We start from the raw sequence: 26505 nt of genomic DNA, 5'->3' as shown, positions 1-26505 counted from the left end.
TTGGGTCTACAGTAATTTTATTGTAACAGAGAAACCAGGCCGCAATAAGTCTACATGGTTAGAGCAGATGGTGGTTCTTTCCAGTGGGTGAAGCCTGAACCCAGCTAGCAGCACACAAAGCCTAGAATATCCTCTTTCCTGGTACCACCCTGCGCCACTGGACTCACGGCGTGAGATGAGTGGCTGTATACCACATTCAACAAAGGGAGGAGGTCCAACTGGACAGAGACAACATCCCAACCAGAGAAACTTACACAATCATTCAAGAGGATGCCTAGATAAAGTACAGTTTCCTACTCTCCACTATTCTTTGCTGAGAAAGGTGAGGGTATGACATCAGCAGAAAATTATGTTCTTCATTCTTAAATAAATCTCGATAGGATGGAGTTGATGGTCAGTCAAGCAGTAGAATGGGATGAAAATCTGCAGTAGTTAAAAATGTTGGTACATAAGGAAAAGAACTCTTTTTCTTACATAAGACAAGAAACTGCATTATTTTCCTTGCTGGAGTGGCAGCAGCCTCATTGGTTTTCATAAAACATCATTTCTGCAGTGCGGCCTGTTGATAAGGTTGCTCCAAGATGGGAGGACAGACGGAAGGCCGACTGTTCATGACAGAACTAGGTCTTCTCTCAAAGCCTCTAACGTGTGCTATTTCTCACAAGGAACCTGACACTTCAGTTAAAGCTTCTGAAATATTGCAATGGCATAATTGACAGGTTTTTTGGTGTGATGACTTTCTTGCACATGTAAACTCTTTGAGAAAAGTTGGAGATAAAAGGACAGGCGAGAGAGTTTGGTTTAATGTTCCAGATGCCAGCCACGGATGCCTCTGCCTTGTGTCACTACATGTTCTTTTCGGAGAAACATTCAAATGCTGAGTGTTACACACTGTGGTTGAAAGAAATGATCCACTCACCACCATCCACCCTCTCTCATTGTCTGTGTGAAGCTCTCAATAGCAGAGGCTGAAGACAGAAAGGTTGTCTCTGTTTCCTTGCACCAGGGACATTACTTGGTGACCTGGTGAATGGCATGGGCAAGGTAGCCCACGTTGCCAGAAGTGACCCCTGCCACAGAGATGCGGCCGTCCTTGGTCATGTAGATGGAGAACTCCTTGGTCAGTCGCTCCACCTGCAGAGAAGAAAGAGTTTGGGTACCTCTTCCCGGTAGGGGGAATTCTCCCTGGCCTGGCATGGTACAGCAGCCAACTTATTAAAGTTCTGTTTCCTCGCTTAAACCCTTTTCCCAGAATTTGCTGTTAACTTGGAATAAAATAAGAAAGCAAGCTACTTTAAGGCTGGGCGTGGTGGCTCATGCCTGTAATCCCAGCTATTCAGGAGGCTGAGGCAGGAGAATAGCTGGAACCTGGAACCTGGGAGGCAGAGGCTGCAGTGAGCCAAGATTGCGCCACTGCACTCCAGTCTGGGTGACAGAGTGAGACTTCATTTCCAAAAAAAAAGCTACTTTAAAGTAGGATGATGAATTCTGAGGCATAAATAGATGGGGAAAAAACACCTTTAGATTCAGCAGAGCCAGGATTCAATTATGAAACAGCTATTTCTCCTGTTGCTCTCTTGGGAGAAGCAACAGTGATCATGAACATGATCAAAACAAGCTCTGCTCTTTAGAAGTTTGTGAGTTCATGGGGGATACAGAGAGGTAAAAAACTAAAAAAAAAAAAAAAAAAAAAAAGAAAGCAAAATAAATGCTAAAAAGTATTACAATACTTTTACCTAAAAGGGCTCCAAAATAACTGTTTTAACTATTTTTAGGTTAACTTTGAATAGGTGGGTAATCTATGAAGAATCCTTCTGGGGCTGGGTTCAGTGGCTCACACCTATAATCCCAGTAGTTTGGGAGACCAGTGTGGGTGGATTGCTTGAGTCCAGGAGTTCAAGACAAGCCTGGGCAACATGGCAAAGCTACGTGTCTACAAAAAATACAAAAATTAGCCAGGTGTGGTGGCACTCACTTGTAGTCCCAGCTGCTCGAGAGGCTGAGGCAGGAGGATCACTTAAGCCCTGGGAGGTGGAGGTTGCAGTGAGCTGAGATTGCACCACTACACTCCAGCCTGGGTGTCAGAGCGAGACTGTCTCAAAACAAAAACAAAAAGCCAAACCAAACCAAACCAAAACAAAACAAAAAACCCAAAAACATTAAATAAAAAAGAAAAAAGAAAAAAAAAAAGAATCCTTCTGGTTTGCAAAGGCTGATCAGTTAGTCTGCTGCAGAGAAATCAGAATCACTCACCTGTTCAGGTTTTAACCCTGTGAAACAGAACATGCCAATTTGGTCAGTGATGTGTTGCCAGTTGTGGGTGGAACCCTCCTTCTTGAGGTTGGAGACCAGTTGAGTCCGCATGCCAATGATGCGGTCGGCCATGCCTTTTACTTCTTGCAACCTGTAAAGAAATCCTGAGATGCAGCTCATTCTGCCTAAGCACTGACAGATATGCCGGAGTTTGCAGCATTTTTACCCCCCGCCTGAGCGCTCCCCTAGTGTGCCTCAATTCTCAGGCCATGAGTGAATCACAGGCTGTCACTGGCCAGGGAAGAAAGCTATTTTATAGCATTCTGTTTTATATCAGAACACTATTTCCATCAGGCAACTAAAACACTTAACACATTTGAGTAGAGACAGTCCTTGACTTACAATTTTTCAGCTTTATGATGGCACAAAAGCAATATGCATTCAATAGAAACCGTACTTTAAGTATCCATACAGCCATTTTGTTTCTTTCAGTACATTACTGAATAAATTACATGTGACATTCAGCACTTCATTATAAAATGACTTTGTGTCAGATGATTTTGCTCAACTGTAGTCTAATACCTGTTCTGAGCAGGTTTAAAGTATGCTAGGGTAAGCTATGATGTTTGGTAGGTTAAGCGTATTAAATGCATTTTCTTTTCTTTTTCTAAAAAAAAAATGTAGAGATGGGGTTTTGCCATGTTGCCCGGTTTGGTTTCAAACTCCGAGGTTCAAGCAATCTTTCTGCTTTGGCCTCCCAAAGTGCTGGGATTACAAATGTTAGCCACCACACCTGGCCCGTTTTTTTTTTTTTTTCTTTTTTAAGATACAGGGTCTTAGTCTATCACCCAGCTGGAGTACAATGGTATGATCTTGGCTCACTGCAGCCTCAATCTTCTAGGCTCAAGTGATCCTCCTGCCTCAGTCTCCCAAGGGGTGGGACCACAAGTGCATTCCACCATGCCTCGCTAATTTTTTTTTTTTTTTGTAGAGACAGGGTCTCCCTATTTGCCCAGGTTGGTCTGGAACTCCTGGGCTCACGTGATTCTCCCACCTTAGCCTCCCAAAGTGCTAGGATTACAGACATAAGCCTGGCCTTAAATGCATTTTTAATTTATGACAGGCTTACTGGGATGTAACCCCATTGTAATTGCATACGTATTAAGAAAAGTGAATGAATCACTCTAAAACCTACTAAGATTAAGGTAAAAGCTGTGGGTTAAACAAAAAAAATGACCTCATTTTTGACATGGATGAAATATACATTCTCATCTTCACAACTTAGACAATGTACTACGAATCTACAATGAGCGAAGCTACCGCAGGTGGTGAAACCGTCTCTACTAAAAATACAGAAATTAGCCAGGCATGGCGGTGGGTGCCTGTGATCCCAGCTCAGGGGAGCCTGAGGCAGGAGAATTGCTTGAACCCATGAGGCGGAGGTTGCAGTGAGCGGAGATTGTGGCACTGCACTACCTGGGCCACACAGCAAGATTCTCTCAAAAACAACAACAAGAAGAAAGTCATGTGTGTATCTTTGTCATCGGATTATAACCACCCTGAGAGTAGTCATTAACACAGTCTGGCATCTTTGTCTACTACAGACTCTCAAATTGTGTATTGAAATGCATGCATTAAAAAAATCTTCATAACCAGAGAATATGAAAATATTTTAGAAAATATTAAGTAAAAAAAGTTTAGTATAATTCTAAGAGACAAAACCAAAACCAGTCTTGCTCATACATATATAACAGTATGTCACAACTACAGATAACAATGGGTGGCTGGGCCTGGTGGTTCACGCCTGTAATCCCAGTACTTTGGGAGGCTGAGACGAGCGGATCACCTAAGGTCAGGAGTTCGAGACCGGCCTGATCAACACGGAGAAACCCCGTCTCTACTAAAAATACAAAATTAGCCGGCCGTGGTAGCCCATGCCTGTAATCCCAGCTACTCAGGAGGCTGAGGCAGGAGAATCGCTTGAACCCAGGAGGCGGAGGTTGCAGTGAGGCAAGATTGTGCCATTGCACTCCAGCCTGGGCAACAAGAGCAAAACTCTGTCTCAAAAACAAACAAACAAAACAAAACAACACCCGAAAAACCACACACACAAACTTAAAAAACAAATAAACAACAAACAAACAAACAATGGGCAAGGGAAAAAAAAAAGTTGAGTTAGAATAGCTAGAGTTATGGTTAATTTTTTCCCTTTCACAAACTTTCTGAAATATACTTACATGTTAATATCATGCTGCAAAAAAATATGACTTAAAAAGTAGTCAATTTTGGCCGGGCGCGGTGGCTCAAGCCTGTAATCCCAGCACTTTGGGAGGCCGAGACGGGCGGATCACGAGGTCAGGAGATCGAGACCATCCTGGCTAACACGGTGAAACCTCGTCTCTACTAAAAGAATACAAAAAACTAGCCAGACGAGGTAGCGGGCGCCTGTAGTCCCAGCTACTCGGGAGGCTGAGGCAGGAGAATGGCGTAAACCCGGGAGACGGAGCTTGCAGTGAGCTGAGATCCGGCCACTGCACTCCAGCCTGGGCGGCAGAGCGAGACTCCGTCTCAAAAAAAAAAAAAAAAAAGTAGTCAATTTTTTGGTAGGTCTAGCATGAACCTATTATATCATAAAGAACTATCCTGAGCTGGGTGCGGTGGCTCACAGCTGTAATCCCAGCACTTTGGAAGGCTGAGGTGGGAGGATGACTTGAGCCCAGGAGTTTGAGACTGGCCTGGATAACACAGTGAGACCTTGTCTTTATAAAAAAATCAAAAGGAAAAAACAAAACAAAAAAACAAAAAAAACTATCCTGAACCAGACTCTTATTATTTACTTTACTGTTCATGAGACAGAAACTGAAGACAGAAAAAATAGTTGCAACATGATGACTAGGGGAGGTACATATCAAGTTTCTTAGAGATAGCAGATTTAGCTTTTCTACCCAAGAGCTGCTCAGAGATGTGACCTCTCAACTAAGCAGCTACACAGGATAAACTCATATAACAAATCACGACTTCCACAGGCATCATGGTTTTATGAACTCATAGAGTAGGGATTGGCATACTTTCTGTAAATGGCCAAAGAGTAATTATTTTAGGCTTTACGGGCCATATGGTCTCTGCCTGCTACAACTGCTTACTTGGCCATGGCAGCAAAGAAGTAGCTATATAAAACGCATAAATAGATGGGTACAGCTGTGTTCCAATAAAACTTTACAAGAATAGGAAGCAAACTGGATTGACTTTCAGAACAGTTTGCCAACCCCTTTCTAGAGCAGTGTTTTCTTTTTTTTTTTTTTTTTTTTTTGGAGACGGAGTCTTGCTCTGTCGCCCGGGCTGGAGTGCAGTGGCCAGATCTCAGCTCACTGCAAGCTCCGCCTCCCGGGTTCACGCCATTCTCCTGCCTCAGCCTCCCGAGTAGCTGGGACTACAGGCGCCCGCCACCTCGCCCGGCTAGTTTTTTGTATTTTTAGTAGAGACGGGGTTTCACTGTGTTAGCCAGGATGGTCTCGATCTCCTGACCTTGTGATCCGCCCGTCTCGGCCTCCCAAAGTGCTGGGATTACAGGCTTGAGCCACCGCGCCCGGCCTAGAGCAGTGTTTTCTAAATTATGTGTCATGACCCATTGGTAGGTTATTTTTTTATTTTTTTATTTTCTTTTATTTTAATAGAGACACAGTCTTGCTATGTTGCCCAGGCTGGTCTCGAACTCTTGGATTCAAGGGATCCACCCACCGTGGCCTCCCAAAGTGCATGCTGGGATTATAGGTGTGAACCACGCTGCCTGGCTTAGTATGTTAAATTCAACTTAGTAAGATGCAATTGGCTGGGCACAGTGGCCTTAAATATATTTCTTGTGTGGATTGTGGTCAAAAAGATTGCGTAACACTAATTCACAGAACAGATGTTGAGAGTCAGACAGTACAGATAATAAAAAACAGGCTGAGTGCAGTGGCTCACACCTGCAATCTCAGCACTTAGGGAGCCCATGGTGGGAGGATCATGTGAGCCCAGGAGTTTGAGGAGACCGGCCTGGGCAAGACAGCAAGTCCTTGTCTCTACAATAAAACACAAAGATATGCAAAAATACTGATTCAATCTAGCAATTATTAGGACACAAAAATATGTTTTTAAGGAAATTTTCCTATGTAAGGTACTTAATTTGAAACTGATTTTAGGGGAAAGCAGATTCTATTTAACATGGAGATAACGGAATAAAAGGAACTACCAATTAAAAATTATGTCTGTCTCTTACAGAGAAATACCAACCAATTTGGTTCAAAGTCCTAACAAATACTTGGGAGGCTGAGGCTGGAGGACTGTTTGAGGCCAGAAGTACAAAGTTACAGTGACTTAGGATTGTAACACTGCACTCCAGCCTGGGTGACAGAGCAAGACCCTGTCTCAACCAATCTCTCTCTCTCTCTCTCTCTCTCTCTCTCTCTATATATATATATATATATTTTTTTTTGAAACAGAGTTTTGCTCTTGTTGCCCAGGCTGGAGTGCAATGGTGCAATCTCGGCTCACTGCAACCTCCGCCTCCCAGGTTCAAGCAATTCTCCTGCCTCAGCCTCCTGAGTAGCTGGGATTACAGGCATGCACCAACCACACCTGGCTAATTTTGTATTTTCAGTAGAGACAGGGTTTCTCCATGTTGGTCAGGCTGGTCTCAAACTCCCAACCTCAGGTGAGCCACCCAACTCGGCCTCCCAAAGTGCTAGGATTACAGGCATAAGACACCGCACCCAGCCTCAATTTTTTAAAAAAGGAATGCACATTTTTTGCTCCCTTCCCTGCTTTCGCATATGGAATCTATGGGGTACTGTACATCACTAGAGGTCAATTATAAACTAGCTTTGAAGGAGCAGTGGTGGGAACAGGTGGGTGGCTGGGGAGTGGCATAAGCCTTTACCATTGTTTTCGCAAATCTGGGGTGTTCAGAATGGCAGCAGCAATCCGGGCCCCATTGAGGGGAGGGTTGGAATACATGGGACGGATCAAGATCTTCAACTGTGACTCTACCCTTTTGGCTTCATCCGCATCTTTGCAGACCATAGTGAAGGCTCCTACACGCTCACCTGAAAGACAAAAATGGATCTCGTCTTCTACTTCTACTATCTAATGTGCTAAAGCAAATTGTGAGTGTATTTGCTACGTGTTATCTGTTTCCATCCAAAGGGCCCCAAAATAACTTTATTATAAATAAAAAGCTTTCAACAACCAGAATGGTGAACTGAGGCACAAGGAAGTTTTGAGTACTCAGAGTATTCAAAGATATTTTTTATTGTATCTATCTTCTTGGCTGACGGATTCGTTACTTTTTGTTTAGAGAAGCAGTAATCAGTTTCCTTTGCTGGAAAAATTTAAGAATACTGAAGAATATATGGCTAAGAAAATCAGTAAAATCTACGATACCAGTCTTTCATCTTAGGGTAGGGAGGGACGTGGACATGGATGGACATCCCCCCCCACCAAAAACTCTATGCCTTCGTGGCATTCTTTCCTAGCATGAGAACATGTGTCATGCTGGGTGCTGTAGCTTACCATATAAGCCCATGTTCTTGGCGTATGATTGGCAGAGACAAACATTAATGCCCTGTTCGATGAAGTGGCGCACAGCCCAGGCATCCTTATCACCATCACCACTGGCAAAGCCTTGGTAGGCCATGTCAAAGAACGCAAAGAGATTCCTTTTCTGAGAAGGAACAAAAGATCGAAGCTTCAGCAGTCTGTCTGAAGAGGCCCTAGATGTTTATAAAAATCTGAAAGACGTTTCTGTGAGGTGGGCATGGTCCCAATAAGCACAATAAGCCTTTTCTGGGGCTAACGTCATCCTGGAAGACTCATCTTACACCCAGGGCTCACGAGACAACCTCATTAGAACCATTTTATCTTGAAAGTGCTTTCCAAATGCTGTTTCTGTCTCATTCTCTGTGCAGCTTATATTTGACAGAAGTTAAAGAAAGGGAAACTGGCCAGGCATGGTGGCCCATGTCTATAATCCCTGCACTTTGGGAGGCCTAGGTGGGAGGATCGCTTGAGCCCAGGAGTTTGAGATCAGCCTGGGCAACAAAGTGAGATGGTGTCTCTATAAGAACTAGAAATAATTAGCCAGGCAGGTGTGGCACACATGTCTGCAGTCCCAGCGACTCAGGGGCTGAGCTAGGAGGATTTTTTGAACCCTGAAGGTAGAGGTTGCTGTGAGCCATGACTGTGCCACTGTGTTCTGGCTTACGGTGACAGAGTGAGACTCTGTCTCAAAAGAAAAAAAAGAGAGAGAGAGAGAAAAGAAAGGGGAATGAAAAGGAGTGAAAAGGGAAAACAAGGAGATGAGACAACAGGAATAATATTTTCTTCCCTAGGAATTTTGACTAGCGTCTTCTCTGACAGCTGTCTACACTTTTAGAGTGATCATGGCGATGCTGCAAAGGAAAGGACATGAAAAGGTGTTTAAACAGATCACTAAGCAACCACTGACCAGGGTGAATGTAGGCATCAACAGCAGACACCCTGGGGTCAGTAGACAGGTTTTATCAGAGTTCCCTACAACCAGGATGAGGAAAAAAATTATTTTCTTTTTTAGAGACAGAGTTTTGCTCTTGTTGCTCAGGCTGGAGTGCAGTGGCACGATCTTGGCTCACCACAATCTCCATCTCCTAGGTTGAAGTGATTCTCCTGCCTCAGCCTCCTAAGTAGCTAGGATTACAGGCATGGGCCACTACGCCCAGTTAATTTTGTATTTTTAGTAGAGACGGGGTTTCTCCATGTTGGCCAAGCTGGTCTCGAACTGACCTCAGGTGATCCACCTGCCTAGGACTCCCAAAGTGCTGGGATTACAGGCGTGAACCACCGCGCCTAGCCAGAAAAAATTACTTTCAAATGCTCATGCGTCATCAATCCCAGAACTGCTAATCACGCAAATGGGGAGCCCTTTTCTGGCAGCTTATCCACCTGTATGGACATTTCACGCAGGTTCAAGGTTAAGACTCTCCGTTAAGACATTGCCAAATTAAGCCTCCAAAGCTGGTTACTAAACACAGAACTGTCGCCACTGAGTTCATCCTCCTCACCTTCACCACTGTTGCTATTTCCTTCCATTGTTCCGGACGCGGGTCCACTCCCGTGGGATTGTGGGCGCAGGCATGCAGAAGAAGAACACTCTGCTCTGGTATTTTCTAAAGAGAAAACAGCCAAGAGACGACTTTGCAGCTTTAAGGGAAACAGTTTATCTGAAATGCCACAGGATTGTCATCATTTGATAACTAACAAAGGTAACCAGAAGTCTGGGAATCACCTCTTCCCCAGTATTTTAACTCAGATATCGGAACATGGTGGGAGACATCAAATGTCTGCAAGCAAGGAGTTTTATTCACCTCTCTCACCCTGAAAGCCACACTTACTGAAATATCCTCCATAGCGCCTGTGAAGTCAAAACCGCAAGTCTTGGGGTCATAATACCGATAACCTTGTAGCTGCATGCCAGCATCCCTGAAGATGGGTGTGTGGTTTCCCCAGCTTGGTTTGGGCAGAAAGACATCTCGGCTGAACTTAAAAAATCTTTGCTAAAAGATGGGACGAAAGGAAACAGAAAAATGAACAAAGGAGAGGCAAAAAAATGTTGACATGTTTTACTGAGGGAACATTTTTCTCCACTGAAACCCAGTTTCTCTCAATGGTTAAGCAGTATTGACTCAGCAGTAAGACTGCCTGGGTTGGAATAGTCTCCGACAGTTATACTGGCTGTGTAGCCAAGGACCTTTCTGGGTCTTGCTTTCTTCACTTGTAAATGGGGTTAATTGTACCTCTGTCACAAGGATTAAACAAGTTAAAATGCAAAAGCTCTCTAGTAAATAGTTCCTAGTGAACTTAATTTATCATAATCACTACTATATCTTTCTTGTAATTTCTTCAAAGTCCTTTCATTTTTTCATCAGAGAATAGGACATCTGCAAATTCATGGGAAGAAGAAATCTACTTCTGCATCAATAGTCAAATATACACACAACAGGAAGCCTTGTCATCTGGAATTTATAGTTCTTTCCTGAAGAAGCTTCCAGACTCACCAGAAAACTGGCTCCGATCCTTAAGGCTCCAGTTCCAGAAATGGTCTGCACAGTGACAAACTGAAGGAGAGACACCCACAGTTAGTGATGTGCGACACTCTCTATACAGGACCAGCCCAGGGGCACTGCTCTGTCCAGGACCCTTCCGTACTTCAGAAACTCATTCTTTATGGCCTGTTAGTATCATTCCATGTTACACGGGAAACTTTCAGAACACAAAAATTCCTCCCCAATATGAAAAAGGGGTGAATTATATAAAAGATATAAAAAGACACTGAGAGGCTGGGTGTGGTGGCTCATGCCTGTAATCCCAGAACTTTAGGAGGCCAAGGCGGGTGAATCGCCTGAGGTCAGGAGTTCGAGACCAGCCTGGCAAACATGGCGAGATCCTGTCTCTACTAAAAACACAAAAAATAGCTGGGCATGGTGGCACACGCCTGTAATCCCAGCTACTCGAAAGGTTGAGGCACGAGAATTGCTTGAACCTGCGAGGTGGAGGATCCAGTGAGCTGAAATTGTGCCACTGCATTCTAGCGTGGGTGAAAGAGTAAGACTCTATCTCAAAAATAAATAAACAAATAAATAAATAAATAAAAAGACACTGAGAATAGTCACTACATTAAGACATTATTCTAGAATTATACAAAGTAGAATGACTCTCTAAACATCAAAGTTCCTTGAAAAGCAAGTCAACAAATATACAAGAATAACATTACAATATTTTAAAGATTTTCTGGCTGGGCGCAGTGGCTCACGCCTGTAATGCCAGGACTTTGGGAGACCAAGTTGGGTGGATCACCTGAGGTTGGGAGTTCGAGATCAGCCTGATCAACATGGAGAAACCCTGTCTCAACTAAAAATACAAAATTAGCTGGGTGTGGTGGCACATGCCTGTAATCTCAGCTACTCGGGAAGGCTGAGGCAGGAGAATCGCTTGAACCTGGGAGGCGGAGATTGCGGTGAGCTGAGGTCGTGCCATTGCACTCCAGCCTGGGCAACAACAGCGAAACTCCATCTCAAAATAAATAAATAAGCAAATAAATAAATAAAGGTTTTGTAAGAGGTCCCTTCTATGTGTTTTCATAATCTGAAAATATTCATGTTTTGGGTAATAGGAAGATGCCTGAGGTGAATCTGCTTATCCAAATTGGTCAACTTTAAGGGGCAAACAAGAAATCACTGTAGGTTTAAGAGGTTTTCATTTGTTGTTTTAAAGGCATTGTAGAAGTACAAGGCTCTACAAAGCACAAATGTATTTTTCTGGACTGGGGTGGCAGTAGATTAAAGAGGGAAAAACCCAACTAAAAACTTACTTTTAAATAGTTTGTCTCTGCAAATTTTGGCATGATGGAAATAAAAACCTCACTGTAGGTCCGATAATACTATGATTCACAAAGGCACAACACCTTTTTTTTTTTTTTTTTTTGAGACAGGTTCTTGCTCTGTCACCCAGGCTACAGTGCAATGGCGTAAACTCGGCTCATTGCAACTTCCACCTCCTGGGTTCCAGCAATCCTCCCACATCAGCCTCCCCAGTAGCTGGGAATATAGGCCTGCCTCACCACATCTAGAGACCGGGGGGGGGGGGGGGGGGGGGTCTCACCATATTGGTCAGGTTGTTCTCAAACTCCTGACCTCAGGTGATCCACCCACCTCAGCCCCCGAAAGCGCTGCGATTACAGGCGTGAGCCACTGCACCCAGCCGAGGCACAACTTGTAAAAGACAAGTTGATGTTTTTTTTGTTTTGTTTTTTTGAGACGGAGTCTCGCTGTGTCGCCCAGGCTGGAGTGCAGTGGCGCGATCTCGGCTCACTGCAAGCTCCGCCTCCCGGGTTTACGCCATTCTCCCGCCTCAGCCTCCGAGTAGCTGGGACTACAGGCGCCCACCACCTCGCCCGGCTAGTTTTTTGTATTTTTAGTAGAGACGGGGTTTCACCGTGTTAGCCAGGAGGGTCTCGATCTCCTGACCTCGTGATCCACCCGCCTCGGCCTCCCAAAGTGCTGGGATTACAGGCTTGAGCCACCGCGCCCGGCCTAAGTTGATGTTATTTTAAGGTAGGCCAGTTTCATACTTAGGTTATTATCTAGATGGAGCAGAGACTAGGCAAAAAAAACACATGAATTAAAAAGTACAGAAATTTTCAGGAGGGACTAGCAGGCAGTTGACTGTATGGACAGAACTAAACCAAATCTATTTGACGTAGGATAATTACTACCTAACCCTGGGGTTGAGGTTGTGTGCTTTACTCTGAGTTAACAAATTCACGTGTGGACTTAGACCAGTCTTGTAAATAAAGTGTATTTATTCTGGCTTTTCAGAGGGGGAAGGGAAGAGAAAATATTGACTTAAAGTTGCTAGTTTGTATTTTTCTTCACTTCCCAGGCTCACCCAGAAAAACATACAAATGCACTCATTAAAAAACATGGTTTTTTTCAAAAGAAAGTGAACCACAATGTGCACGAGTTCACATGTTGGGAGCGTGGTCTTTTTTCTGTGTCCACATGGGCTGTGAAGGGATAGCAGAGGGCTGCCAGACTGGTTCAGCGTCCAAAGTCCACCCATGGCTTGTTTCCTGCTTTTGCTGCTTCTGTGCAAGTTGGAAGCTTAGGACATGAGGGTTTGGGCTAATTGCAGGCCTAAAACTTGGCATAGTTAACATTTCTAAAGCATATTCAATGTAAAATGAACATAAGCAGGTAGAGACTAACAGTAAAAGTAACGTCAAATCTATCAGTCAAATGACTACCACATTTTCAGGATTACTAGTAGTACATTTTTGGAATTGGTGTCATGTAAATTATTTTATTTAATGATGGCAATTTACTATCAAATAAAAATTATTAGAAATAGTGTGGCCTCCTCAAAATAGTCATTACACACAAAATAAGTTATCTTTTCATATTTCTTAAATTTTTTTTTTTTTGAGACAGAGTTTTGCTCTTGTTGCCTAGGCTGGAGAGCAATGGTGCAATTTCGGCTCACCGCAACCTCCACCCTCCAGGTTCAAGTGATTCTCCTGCCTCAGCCTCCTGAGTAGCTGGGATTATAGGCATACGCCACTACGCCTGGCTAATTTCGTATTTTTAGTAGAGACGGGGTTTCTCCATGTTAATCAGGCTGGTCTTGAACTCCCGACCTCAGGTGATCCGCCCACCTTGGCCTGCCAAAGTGCTGGGATTACAGGTGTGAGCCACCACGCCTGGCCTAAAATTGTTTAAATAACTACAAATTTGTTAAAGACCTGGGATGATGCCAGGGCCTGCTCAGCTTACCCGGCCACTCTTCAAGACGTCGCTGTTCTCACCCAGGGCTAGTTCTGCAGATGCCTTGCAAAATTCAGCCAGTCCCCCAATGGGTAGGTATTCCTTGTCCAAATTTTTTGCGGCAATCTGGGCCTCTGCCTAGACAAGAGAAAATACATTCATTGAGTTTCTTCTCCTTACTTGGAATTACTATGATTAATATTTAAAGTTTTATAAGTTAAGTTTTGGAGGTAAAGTCTCTTTTTTTTGAGATGGAGTTTTGCTCTGTCACCCAGGCTGGAGTACAGTGGCGCGATCTCGGCTCACTGTAACCTCCACCTCCTGGGTTCAAGTGATTGTCCTGCTTCAGCCTCCCAAGTAGCTGGGACTACAGGCACCCGCCACCATGCCCGGCTAATTTTGTATTTTTAGTAGATATGGGGTTTCACTATGTTGGCCAGGCTGGTCTCAAACTCCTGACCTCAGGTGATCCACCTGCCTCAGCCTCCGAAAGTGCTAGTACTACAGGCATGAGCCACTGCGCCTGGCCAAACTTTTTTTTAAAATTTGAAGTTACTCTCTGAGAAGAAGGGTAGGTAGAATGCTTGATAGTTTATATTGAAGAACAGAAATACTTACTTTTTAAAATTGTGTTTATTGTTTAAGTTAAGTTTTATGTGGATGGGTATGGTCTCTCTTGGTTACAATTTAACATAAAATGAGATTCTTGGAATGCACAAGACCAAGGTTAAAGAGCAACACCTAAAACAGATATAAGATGATTAAATCAAACTAAATACATAAAGGAGAAGCATTTCAAGCTGTATGCCAGTCTAAGAACTTCAAAGGGTTAACAGTGATAGCCACACATCTTCGTGCTTTGGCATTGGAGGCCTGGCTGTCCCTTACTAGTTGTGTTACCCTAGGCAAGTTATTTAGCCTTCCTGAGCCTCGGTTTCCTCCTCTGTTAAATGGAGGAACTATTTCTACCTCTCACAGTGTTGAGGAGAAGTGTGAATGAGGGAATGTACAATAGTGCTTGGTTGTGATGCAGGCTGCAGTAGCAAATACTTACTGAATAACTTAAAAAATTAGTCTAAGGGGATTTGTCACATTATTTAGTCAATGAATAAAGATGCTACTAATAAAAATATAACAAAAGAGGTGAAAAAAATTCCATAGCTCAGCAGGAAGAAAGGACGGAGCATGCCTGTGTACAAAGGTTTGATTAAGGTAATCACAGTTAGAGAAAGGGAAAATAACAATAGTACTCCACGAAGAGCTATTCCTCTCACCAAGAGACAGTGCTTAAAGTCTTGGTCCTCTTGTGCACCTTCAGGATTAAACTAGGCATAGCTAAGCATTTCTAAAGCATATTTAATGTCTGTTTTATAGATGATCACAGAACCAAAGAAAGTTCAATCTTGGAAAAAACCAGATGGTTCCAACCTCTCACCTTTACAGCCAAGGAGGCTACAGCCCAGAAAACCCGAGTGATTCATGCCATTAGTGCCAGAACTAAAGCCCAGGGCTCCTGATTCCCGGTCCAGCACTATTCCTGCCACTCTCCAGGGCTCTCTTCAGTTTATTCATCCCACTCAGAAGGAGATGAACAGCAAGCTCACCTTGCGGACGCTAGGCAGCACGTAAGGCTTTCCGCTATCATCCCGGTAGGCACCGACTCCCAGATTCATCTTTTTGCTATTGGTGTCCCTCTTAAAGGCTTCAGTGACTCCCAGAATGGGATCTGGAGGTCCCATTTCCACATGGGTCCACCAGGAGCTGAAATGAGAAACACATTAGCTCAATCCCATTAGCTAGATCCAGGATCCATTTTACTTATTTATTTATGAGATAGACTCTTGCTCTGTTGCCCAGGCTGCAGTGCAGTGGTGCTATCTTGGCTCATTGCAGCGTTTGCTTCTTGGGCTCAAGTGATTCTCCCGCTCCAGCCTCCCGAGTAGCTGGGATTACAGGCACACACCACCACACCAGCTAATTTTTGTATTTTTAGTGGAGACAGGGTTTCACCATGTTGGCCAGGCTGGTTTCGAACTCCAGACCTCAGGTGATCCACTGCACCTGGCCATATCACTCTCATATGTTTAAAATTATGAAAACTACAAATTTGTGTTAAATGAAATTGAATTGCTATGCTGACAAACTTTATTTATTTATTTTTTTTGAGAAAGAGTCTCACTCTGTCACCCAGGCTGGAGTGTACTGGTGCGATCCTGGCTCACTGCAGTCTCTGCCTCCTGGGTTCAAACAATTATGCCTCAGCCTCTGTGAGCCAAAACAGTATTGATTTACAGAAAATTGAGCAGACAGTACAGTCCCATCTACCCTTACCCCCAGGTTTCCCCTATTAACATTTTACATTGGTATGGCACATTTGTTACAATTAATGAATCCATACTGATACATTATTATTATTATTATTTTTGAGATGAAGTTTCCCTCTTTGTCACCCAGGCGGGAGTGCAATGACGTGATCTCAGCTCACTGCAACCTCTGCCTCCCACGTTCAAGTGATTCTCCCACCTCAGCCTCCTGAGTAGCTGGGATTACAGGTGACCACCACCATACCCAGCTAATTTTTGCATTTTTGGTAGAGACGGGGTTTCACCATGTTGGCCAGGCTGGTCCCAACCTCCCAACCTCAGGGGATCCACTCGCCTTGGCCTCCCAAAGTGCTGGGATTACAGGCGTGAGCCACCGCACCTGGCCCATACACTATTAAGTCCACACATTATTTAGATTTCCTTAGTTTTTACCTATTTCTGTTCCACGATTCCATCTAGGACACCACGTTACACTTAGCTGCATGTCTCCATAAGCTTCTCTTTGCTGTGACAATTTTTGGAATGTGGGTCAGGTATCTTATGGGATGCCCCTCAACTGGAATTTGTCTGATGTTTTTCTTATTAGACTGGGGATATAGTCTTTCAGGAGAACAGTAATTGTATTTTGTAATATGCCAGCTTGATGGCAATTTCTTTTCTTTTTTTTTTTTGTCCAGGTGGCGGGGGATGGAATCTCACTTTGCCACCCAGGCAGTATAGTGGCGCGATTTTGTCTCACTGCAAACTCTGCCTCCTGGGTTCAAGTGAGTCTCCTGCCTCAGCCTCCCCAGTAGCTAGGATTACAGGCGCCCACCACTATACCCAGCTAATTTTTGTATTTTTAGTAGAGATGGGGTTTTACCATGTTGGCCAGGCTGGTCTTGAACTCCTGACCACATGTGATTTGCCCGCCTCAGCCTTCCAAAGTGTTGAGATTACAGGCATGAGCCACTGAGCCTGGCCTTGAAGATAATTTCTAAGATCTTTAGGGTAACTTACACTTTTGGTCTAATATTACAATGAATTGATTAACAGATTATTATTCATTGCACACCTAATTTCTAAGATACAGACACATTGATTACCAAGTATAATTTAAAATTTATATACCTTTGCTTATTTTTACATGCTCAAGAGGCTATAGCTTTGAGTCATTAAAATAAAAAGGTCTTTCCTTGTTGCCACTTGGAGGTATAAAAGGGATATATGCGGCGGTAGAAGTTGTACTGCGTGTGTTCACAAGTTTTGCCAGTCTACTTAGAATGCTTGTGTAGGACTGACATCACCACCCTCCCTTCTTAATTTTCTCTGGGAAATAGAAGCTACTTTGTTACAATATAAGCAATGAGTGTTGAGACCACACTAGGATCAATAGTGACAAATAAATACAACTGTGTGCTTTTAAGGAAAAAGAGTGGTATTGGTCTAAAGCAACAGTTCTCAAACTTTTGATCTTTAGATCCTGTTACACTCTTAAAACTTACTGAAAACCCCAAAGAGCTTTTATTTATGTGGGGTATAACTACTAATACTTACTATATTAGAAAAACTGAGCAGCTTGTTATACTTACTGATTCATTTGAAAATAGCAATGATGGAAACACATTGCATGCTAACATAACTAACAAGGCACTAACACGTTCCCAGGGAGAACTACCATCCTAAAGGATCAGTTTGTTTTAAATATGAAAAAGCATATGAGGACAAAACTTAGAAAGTGAATTTTGTTTATTTTTTATTTTCTTGAGATGGAGTCTTGTTCTTGTCGTCCAGGCTAGAGTTCAATGGCACGATCTCAGCTCCCTGCAAGCCTGCCTCCCTGGTTCACGCCATTCTCCTGCCTCAGCTTCCCGAGTAGCTGGGACTATAGGCACCTGCCACCATGCCCGGCTAACTTTTTGTATTTTTAGTAGAGATGAGGTTTCACCGTGTTAGCCAGGATGGTCTCGATCTCCTGACCTAGTGATCCACCCACCTTGGCCTCCCAAAGTGCTGGGATTACAAACGTGAGCCACTGCACCCAGCCTAATTTTCGTATTTTTAGTAGAGATGGGGTTTCACCATGTTGGCCCGGCTGGTCTCGAACTCCTGACCTTGTGATCCACCCACCTCGGCCTCCCAAAGCGCTGAGATTACAGGCATGAGCTGCCCCCGGCCTGTTTTTTTTTTTTTTGTTTATTTTTGAGACAGTCTTGCTCTGTCACCCAGGGTGGAGTGCAGTGGTGCGATCTCGGCTCACTGCAACCTCTGTCTCTGGGTTCAAGCGATTCTTCTGCCTCTGCCTCCCACATAGCTGGGATTACAGGTGTGTGCCACCATGCCCGGCTAATTTTTGTATTTTTAGTAGAGACAGCGTTTCACCCTGTTGGCCAGGCTGGTCTTGAACTCCTGACCTCAAGTGATCCACCCACCTTGGCCTCCCAAAGTGCTGGGATTACAGGCTTAAGCCACTGCACCCGGATGTGAATTTTATTTTGATTTATAGTAAGTGAATCTGAAAAGAAGTTGAGTTAACCTTTTTGTTTTTCTTTTTTAAAGAGATGGGTTTGGCCGGGCGCGGTGGCTCAAGCCTGTAATCCCAGCACTTTGGGAGGCCGAGACGGGCGGATCACGAGGTCTGGAGATCGAGACCATCCTGGCTAACACTGTGAAACCCCGTCTCTACTAAAAAAAATACAAAAAACTAGCCGGGCGAGGTGGCGGGCGCCTGTAGTCCCAGCTACTCCGGAGGCTGAGGCAGGAGAATGGCGTAAACCCGGGAGGCGGAGCTTGCAGTGAGCTGAAATCCAGCCACTGCACTCCAGCCTGGGCGACAGAGCCAGACTCCATCTCAAAAAAAAAAAAAAAAAAAAAGAGATGGGTCTCGGCTGGGTGCAGTGGCTCACGGCTATAATCCCAGCACTTTGGGAGGCCGAGGCAGGCAGATCACCTGAGGTCAGGAGTTTGAGACCAGCCTGACCAACATGGTGAAACTCCGTCTCCACGAAAAATACAAAAATTAGCTGGGCAAGGTGGCAGGCGCCTGTAATCCCAGCTACTTGGGAGGCTGAGGCATGGGAATCACTTGAACCCAGGAGGCAGAGGTTGCAGTGAGCCGAGAACGCACCACTGCACTCCTGCCTGGGTGATAGAGGTAGACTCAGTTTCAATAAACAAACAAACAAACAAAGAGATGGGTCTCACTCCGTCCCCCAGGCTGCAGTGCAGCCTTGACCTCCCCGACTCAAGCCATCCTCCCACCTCAGCCTTTCAAATAGTTGGGACTACAGGTGCACACAAGTTAACATTTCAACAAAGTTTGCCCAATCTTGATGACCTAGTTCCCTTGGTTTAGTGATTAATGACTTCACCTACTCTGCCTCCTGGGTTCAAGTGAGTCTCCTGCCTCAGCCTCCCCAGTAGCTAGGATATAAAAGTTTAAGAAACAAACAAACAAACAAACAAACAAACAAACAAAAACACCTCCTGTGCAATCAGTTTAGATTATAAAGATTCTCTGCCTTGCCAGAACACTTTTCTAGGCTTTATGATCTTCCAAAGCCATCATTAAGAACACTATGCTAAGGGCTGGGAATGTAAAGAAGAGTAGAGTACAACACAATCCCTTACCACCTTAGTCCACTGTGGTGATGAGCAGGGAGCTACAAGCAATGCAGGCTGGGCACTGCAGGGAGATGATGGATAGTGACACACACCGACCCAGGGCATTATTATGGGATATTACTTATGGGAGCCCTGAGCAGAGGACCTAATAGCTTGGAGAAGGGAAGTAAAGTACTGCACAAGGTTAGGAAGGCTTCCCTGAGGATGTGACTTAGCAGCTGAGTGCTAAGGCTGAAAAGAAGAGAAAAAGGGCTTTTCAAACAGAGGCTTAAGAATAAAGGCTCACGGTGAGAAAGAGCTGGGGGTTGTTGCAGGAGAATCGCCCAAGTTCTCCTAGCAATCACTTATCCACTGTGAATCAGCCATGTGTTTCAGTATGGTACCATGGAAGTTCTCCGTGTTCACCACGCTGATAAACTCGTGATTACCTCATGAACATTTCTTTCCCAACAAAGGTTCTCTTAATATACTTGTCAGCATTCATACACCCACTCCTCCATGGGGCATACTGGATGGCAGTACAGAGTTTAATTCATGCTCTCTTGACAAGTTAAAGACTGCTGCAGTCTCAATCATTGTAATTAATTAGTGTATACAGTCAATTCTGTTTTTTTTTTTTTTTTTTTTTTTGAGACGGAGTCTCGCTCTGTCGCCCGGGCTGGAGTACAGTGGCTGGATCTCAGCTCACTGCGGATTCCGCCTCCCAGGTTTACACCATTCTCCTGCCTCAGTCAGTCCCGAGTGGCTGGGACTACAGGCGCCCGCCACCTCGCCCGGCTAGTTTTTTTTTTTTTTTTAATTTTTTTAGTAGAGACGGGGTTTCACCGTGTTAGCCAGGATGGTCTCGATCTCCTGACCTCGTGATCCGCCCGTCTCGGCCTCCCAAAGTGCTGGGATTACAGGCTTGAGCCACTGCGCCCGGCCGTGTTATTTAAGGGCAAATTATTTCCAGTTTTTTTGATTTCCCAGGCTCTTATTTCTTTTAATGGTTCTTTTAATAGTTTGCCTTGGATAATTTCAGTACTGGGCAAACTGCATGGATTCAAATAACAGCTCAGTCATCTGCCAGCTGTGTGAGCACTGGCAAGTAAATTAAGCCTCAACTTTCCTTACCTGTAAAATGGGGCCATAGTACTACCTATCTCGCAGGGCTGGTATAATGATGAAAAAAAACACTCAGAACCTAGATTGGCAGAGTGCGTGATGTTCGCTAATAGTCATCGTTACTAAATTATCACTGCTCCACTTTTATTTGTAACCATCCTGTATCCTAGTACAGAGCCTGGCGAGGCCAGTATGTAGAGAATTCAAGGAGCATATACAGTTGTAAGATTATGACCAAATGCACGTCCTTTCTGCTTTTCTTTCTCTTTAAATACAAAGCTAATCAAACATGGCTGTGGGGGGAGATAATGTTAATCAGTTTAACAATAACCCACAACCCTCCGACCAACTAACCTTCTCTGCTTTTCTTTTTTTTGAGACAGAGTCTCACTGTGTTGCCCAGGCTGAACTGTAGTGGCGTGATCTCGGTTCTGCAACCTCCACCTCCCGGCTTCAAGTGATTCTCCTGCCTCAGCCTCCCAAGTAGCTGGGATTATAGGTGCCTGCCACCACACCCGGCTAATTTTTTTTTTTTTTTATTTTTAGTAGAGATGCGGTTTTGCCATGTTGGCCAGGCTGGTCTTAAACCCCTGATCTAAAGTGATCTGCCTGCCTCAGCCTCCCAAAGTGCTGGGATTACAGGCATAAACCATCGCGCCGGCCCTTTTCTGCTTTTCGATTACTACTGCACAGTTTTTTCTAGAGTGTCAGGAGACACTACCATTATCGCCCTTCCCCCTCACGAGTGTTGGTGCCAGTTCTTTTAATAGCTTGCCTCTCATTTTGTTGTTGTGGCTCTAGGTTGCTTGGCTGTTCCTAGTACCTAGGCGATAGTAAGAAGCAGATACCTTAAACCAACTTCTGAACTGGGCCTGAAGAAAGCTTCCATTATTACTTATCCACAATTCAGACCCTGAAAACATGTAACCACCTGTCTATCTACATCACTGTCATTAACTGCTGAGTGAAAGGAATACCCTGAATGTCAAGGACATACTAGATTATAAAAGAGAACACTTCTGGAAAACAGTTTCCATTTTTCAAAAGATGGTCTGGCTGGGCATAGTGGTGCTGCCTGTAGTCCCAAGCTACCCAGGATGCTGAGGTGGGAGGGTCACTTGAGCCTAGTGTTTTGAGACCAGCCTGGGCTACATAGAGACTCTGTGTCAGGAAGAAAAAAAAAAAAAAGAAAAAAGAAAAAGAAAAAACAATGGTCTGTATCCTCCAAGGCCCTCAATCAATAATAAAGCCATTGCCCACTGCTCCCTACCACAAGGAGAGAAGGCATCATTTTTGTTAAATGGTGTGAAAAGCACTTATTTTTCAAGTTCTTTAAAATGTTAAGCATAGAAACTCAGAAACCATAGCCTTGAGTCTTCTGGGATATCTCTTAAGAATTCTCAACACAATTTCAAAATACTGAATTTTAAACAATCTAAATACAGGAGCAGGGATACTCAATTTAAAAAAAATGTAATAAATCATGTTCATTTTACAATTACGAAGGTAGTTTTGAGATTGAACATGAAATACAGATTAAAGTACACAGGTATGAAAACCACATATCTATTGCTTGAGACAAGCTTTATAATCCAGATCACAAGGAAAGTGGTTCTTAGCCAGAGAGAGAGGAAGGGGTTGCCTAGCTAGGGAACACTGACAATTTCTGGAGACATTTCTGTTTGTTGAAACTCTGGGGGAAAGCAGATGCTACTGGCATCTAAAGGGCAGAGGCCTGGGAAGTGTTTTTAACTTTTATTTCAGGTTCACAGGTACATGTGCGTGTCCTGGGGGTTTGGTGTACAGATAATTTCATCATCTGGCTAAGAAGCATAGTACCTGACAGTTATTTTTTCTCATTCTCTCCCTCTTCCCATTCTCTACCCTCAGGTAGGCTCCAGTGTCTGTTGTTCCCCTTCTAGAGGGATAAGAGTTTTTTTTTTTTTTTTTTTTTTTTTTTTGAGACAGGGTCTCACTCTGTCACCCAGGCTAGAATGCAGTGGGGTGACCACAGCTCACTGCAGCCTTTACCTCCTGGGCTCAAGTGATCCTCCATGAGTAGCAGGGACTAGGGTGCGTGCCACCATGCCTGGCTAGTTTTTTGTAGAGATGGGATTGTGCCATATTGCCCAGGCTGGTCTCCAACTCTTGGGCTCAAGTGATCCTCCCACCTCAGCATCCCAAAGTGCCGGGATTACAGGTGTGGACCACGGCACCTGGCCTAGGGGGAATACTCAATTTGATTAGCCCCACATTAGTAACCAGCTTTCAGCTCCTCCATGCCTTTCATTATTCATTTCTTAACATGGTAAAGACTACACACACGTTGTAAGAACTCTGATGTTTTTAAAGGAATTGAGAAGAGTGTTCTAGGGGCAAAACTAATGCTGATAACCTGTGACCTAGAAAGTGATTCCTATCAGTACACTTTGGATACAGGCACAAATTCTCAAACATTGAGCAATATTGACTGGTCATCCAAGAGAGGTTAGGTACAAAGTATTCAGGTAAGCCTTTCCAATCGAAACGCATTGCAATTTCCCTGGAGCTTAAGCCTACTTAAAGTTTTAGTTTTTAAACTGCTTTTCCTCACATCTTCTTATTTTAAAATCAGAAGAGAAGTTAGTTAGCTTGCCCACAATCACAGAGCTAAAAATGGCAGAGACAATAGCACAGCTGTGATCTTTTTTTTTTCTTTTTTCTTGAGACACAGTCTTGCTTTGTTGCTCAGGGTGGAGTGCAGTGGCGTGATCGGCCTGGCTCACTGCAACTCTTCGCTTCTCAAGCGATCAGGCTCAAGTGATCCTCCCACCTCAGCCTCCCAAGTAGCTGGGATTCCAAGTGCACATCACCACGCCCGGCTAATTTTTTGTATTTTATGTAGAGACGGGGTCTTGCCATGTTACCCAGCTGGTCTAGAACTCCTGAGCTCAAGCAATCCACCTGCCTCAGCCTCCCAAGTGCTAGAATTACAGGTGAGCTACCACGCCTGGTCTGTGATCTTCTAACCAATGGTTATGGTACCACAGTTGCACACTGCATTTTTAAAGTCTCACAAGACCTGCTCAGTTATTTCACCAAAAAGTAAATAATCTGAATTAAATAATTAAAAACGAATCATTATAAATCAAAATACATTAGCATCTTTTTTTTTTTCTTCATTGCACGGCAATTATGTCTGATCTCATGTCACTATACATTTACAGTACAGGTCAACAAGAGAAAGTTATATTCGCAGTGTTTAGCTAAATGATACACTTGAATTTACAAAGAGTTCCACATATTTACAAAGAGTTCCAAGTATGCCATTGGATAAATCCTCAGTTCTTCAGAATAACAACTGACAAGGTTTTATTGTATTAGTCATTTAAATAGAAATATCGATGATTTCAGTTTAAGTATTTTCCACTTTTGCCACTCGGAGCTAGGTAAAGATCACTTCCACAGTGGAAGGAGTGAAGTCTGATCTCCTTGCATGAACAGTTAACCTTCATGCTAAAGAGGGCATCTGGTTCTATCATCTAATCAGGTATCATTGTTTAAATCTGAAGAGTAATTCCTCAACATAAGGTGCTCAACTATTTCAAGAATTTATTTTCTGGTCAGGTGGGGTTGATCAGCCTATAATCCCAACGCTTTGGAGGGCTGATGTGGGAGGAGTCTGAGACCAACATACGGAGACCCTGTCTCTACAAAAAATAAAAAATTGGCTGGCTGTGGTGGTGCGTGCCTGTAGTCCCAGCTACTTGGGAGGCTGAAGCAGGAGGATCACTTGAGCCTAGGAGGTCAGGCTGCAGTGAGCCATGATTGTGCCACTGCACTCCAGCCTGGGCGACAGAGTGAGACACTGTATTTAAAAAAAAAAAAAAGATAATTGATTTTTTTTCTACATATTTTGCAGCACTATGGTTCCCCTGTGTGTTTAAGATTAGTCGAGAGAAGGAACAATAAAATCTGTAACTGGTTATGATCAATTAGTTGTAAACACCATTACACTTGGACCAGCCTATGTTCAGATTTTGATCTAAGATACAACATTAAAATGTCATACTGTATTTGTTTCTGTTGCATTAAGTGAAAAATCTGGGCTTAAAATAAAAATATCCAATATGAGAGACATGCCAGGAACTGTTAATAGTGCTGAGATGTAACAGTGAATATAAAGTAGGTGAAGTCTCCGCTCTTATGGAACTTACATTCTAGTGAGAAAAATACAGAAAAGAAACAAGAGTCAGACTCTCAAACTGAAAGAATGACTAACCCTGACCCCAAGGGATTTTCACCAAGCACTAGAGCTTCAGGCGACCCAGCCAAATCCATAATACAAGGTATTATTTTAAGATTACTACAATAGGGAAACATACTTTCTCTTGCCCGAAATTTTAAGCACTACTTTGGTTTTCCAAATTTGTTGTATAAATAACTCCTCCTGGCTCTGGTCCACTAGGTAGGCAGACTTAAAGAGCACACGTTGACAGTGGGCCAGGAAGGAGCCAAGTCAGGAAGAGAAGTGCGAAGCCAGGGCAAAACTGTACTGCCAAGGCTGTGGGGCATTGGAAAGGACAGATCGTTCTGCCGGCTGAAAGACATACAGCATACATTCAAACGAAAAGCCAAGCTACGCTTTGCTCCTTGCAGTTAATACCTGCTTGGGGGTGGTTTTAAAACTCAGTTCCTTATTAAGGTAGCACTTAAGGAGAGTGCTCCAAATCGGCTTCTTGAGTTGAATTAATCGTCTGGCTCCGGTCTCCACTGGGAATGAATTACTAGAGCTCGTTTCAAGCTCTGAAATTTCCCTCCATACTATTATACACGCCACACTACGAAATTACGTTGTCATTTTTTGAGCAATGACAATTTGTCATTGTCTTTCCCTCGCCTTGTTCACAGTTGTATCGCTAGCATCTGGTCCAGAGCCTGGCTCTGAGAAACTGCAGTTACGAAACATTTACTGAATGAAAGAGCACAGGGAGACGGAGAGGGAGAGGAAGATGGATGGCCCCCCTGCAACCGAACCTCCTTAGGGGCAATAAGGAAAAAATAAAGGCACACTACACCTCGACCCTTTCCCAAGCAAAGGCCAAACGGGCACCGGGGTCACAGGGACCTCGGGGGGTCGCAGGGTCTCGGGGATGCCGCACGCCAAGGTCGCAGATGCCGGGAGGGAAGCGAGGCCCGAATGCCGGCGCCCCGGAAACCTTCCTCTAGCGCGCTTCCCGCCCAGGGCACACACGCGGCAGACAGCCGCCGCCGGCCCACCGGCTCGGGCGGGCCGAGAGCCAGGACAGGTGCGCCCGCCACCCCCAGGGCACCCTATCAAGGGCACGGGCGTCCCCCATCGCCGCTGCCCCAGTACTCTCCGCACCCCTCCCACTTGAATGGGAGTCCGGGAGCCGCCGAGGGCCACACTTCCTTTCCCCAGGGATTGCGTTGCACGCCCTCCTGCAGGGCCCGGTGCGGGGACCAGAAGGATGAGGGATCCTGAGGGTCATTGTGGGGCACGGACGCTCGATCCTCAGTCCCCATTAAGGGAAAGCCGAGGGGGTGGCAGAAAAGTGTGTGTGTGTGAGTGACAGTGTGTGTTTGGGGGCCGGGAGGGGTGAATGTCCTGGGGTGCTCGCAGCTCAGCGGGGCAGGGCCATCGACCTGGCTCCATCTCCTTTTCCCTTGGCTTACCTGGCTCTGGCAGAGGCCGCGGCGGCGAGGCCCGGGTGGAAGGCGGCGGCGATCCCGGAGAGGACGCGGCCGGAGTGCAGCAGGGCCATGGTGGACGGCAGGAGGGCAGTGGGCCGCCGCAGGACGGACCAGAGGGCGAGCAGACACACACACAGGGAGCCGGCTCCTGTTGAAGGTAAGGACAACGACTTTCCCGGGCCAGAGCGGCCGCG

General features: G+C 44.6%; 1 protein-coding gene across 1 annotated transcript; it reads right to left on the bottom strand.

Moving 5' to 3' along the window:
- On the bottom strand, nucleotides 1-26505 carry GOT2 (glutamic-oxaloacetic transaminase 2). The gene is made up of 10 exons (XM_010378200.1): nucleotides 26294-26505; nucleotides 15191-15347; nucleotides 13596-13724; nucleotides 10323-10382; nucleotides 9660-9821; nucleotides 9330-9434; nucleotides 7804-7954; nucleotides 7172-7337; nucleotides 2254-2404; nucleotides 1-1134 (listed from the first exon to the last, which is right to left on the bottom strand). Exons 1-10 carry the CDS (start codon nucleotides 26380-26382, stop codon nucleotides 1012-1014), a joined length of 1293 nt encoding a protein of 430 aa, XP_010376502.1. The 5' UTR covers nucleotides 26383-26505; the 3' UTR covers nucleotides 1-1011.

This window comes from Rhinopithecus roxellana, chromosome 20 (genome assembly GCF_007565055.1).
Source record: "Rhinopithecus roxellana isolate Shanxi Qingling chromosome 20, ASM756505v1, whole genome shotgun sequence".
In the NCBI taxonomy this organism is placed as follows: domain Eukaryota; kingdom Metazoa; phylum Chordata; class Mammalia; order Primates; family Cercopithecidae; genus Rhinopithecus; species Rhinopithecus roxellana.
The sequence above is the reverse complement of the archived record's forward strand: the minus strand, read 5'-3'. Positions and strand labels throughout refer to the sequence as shown.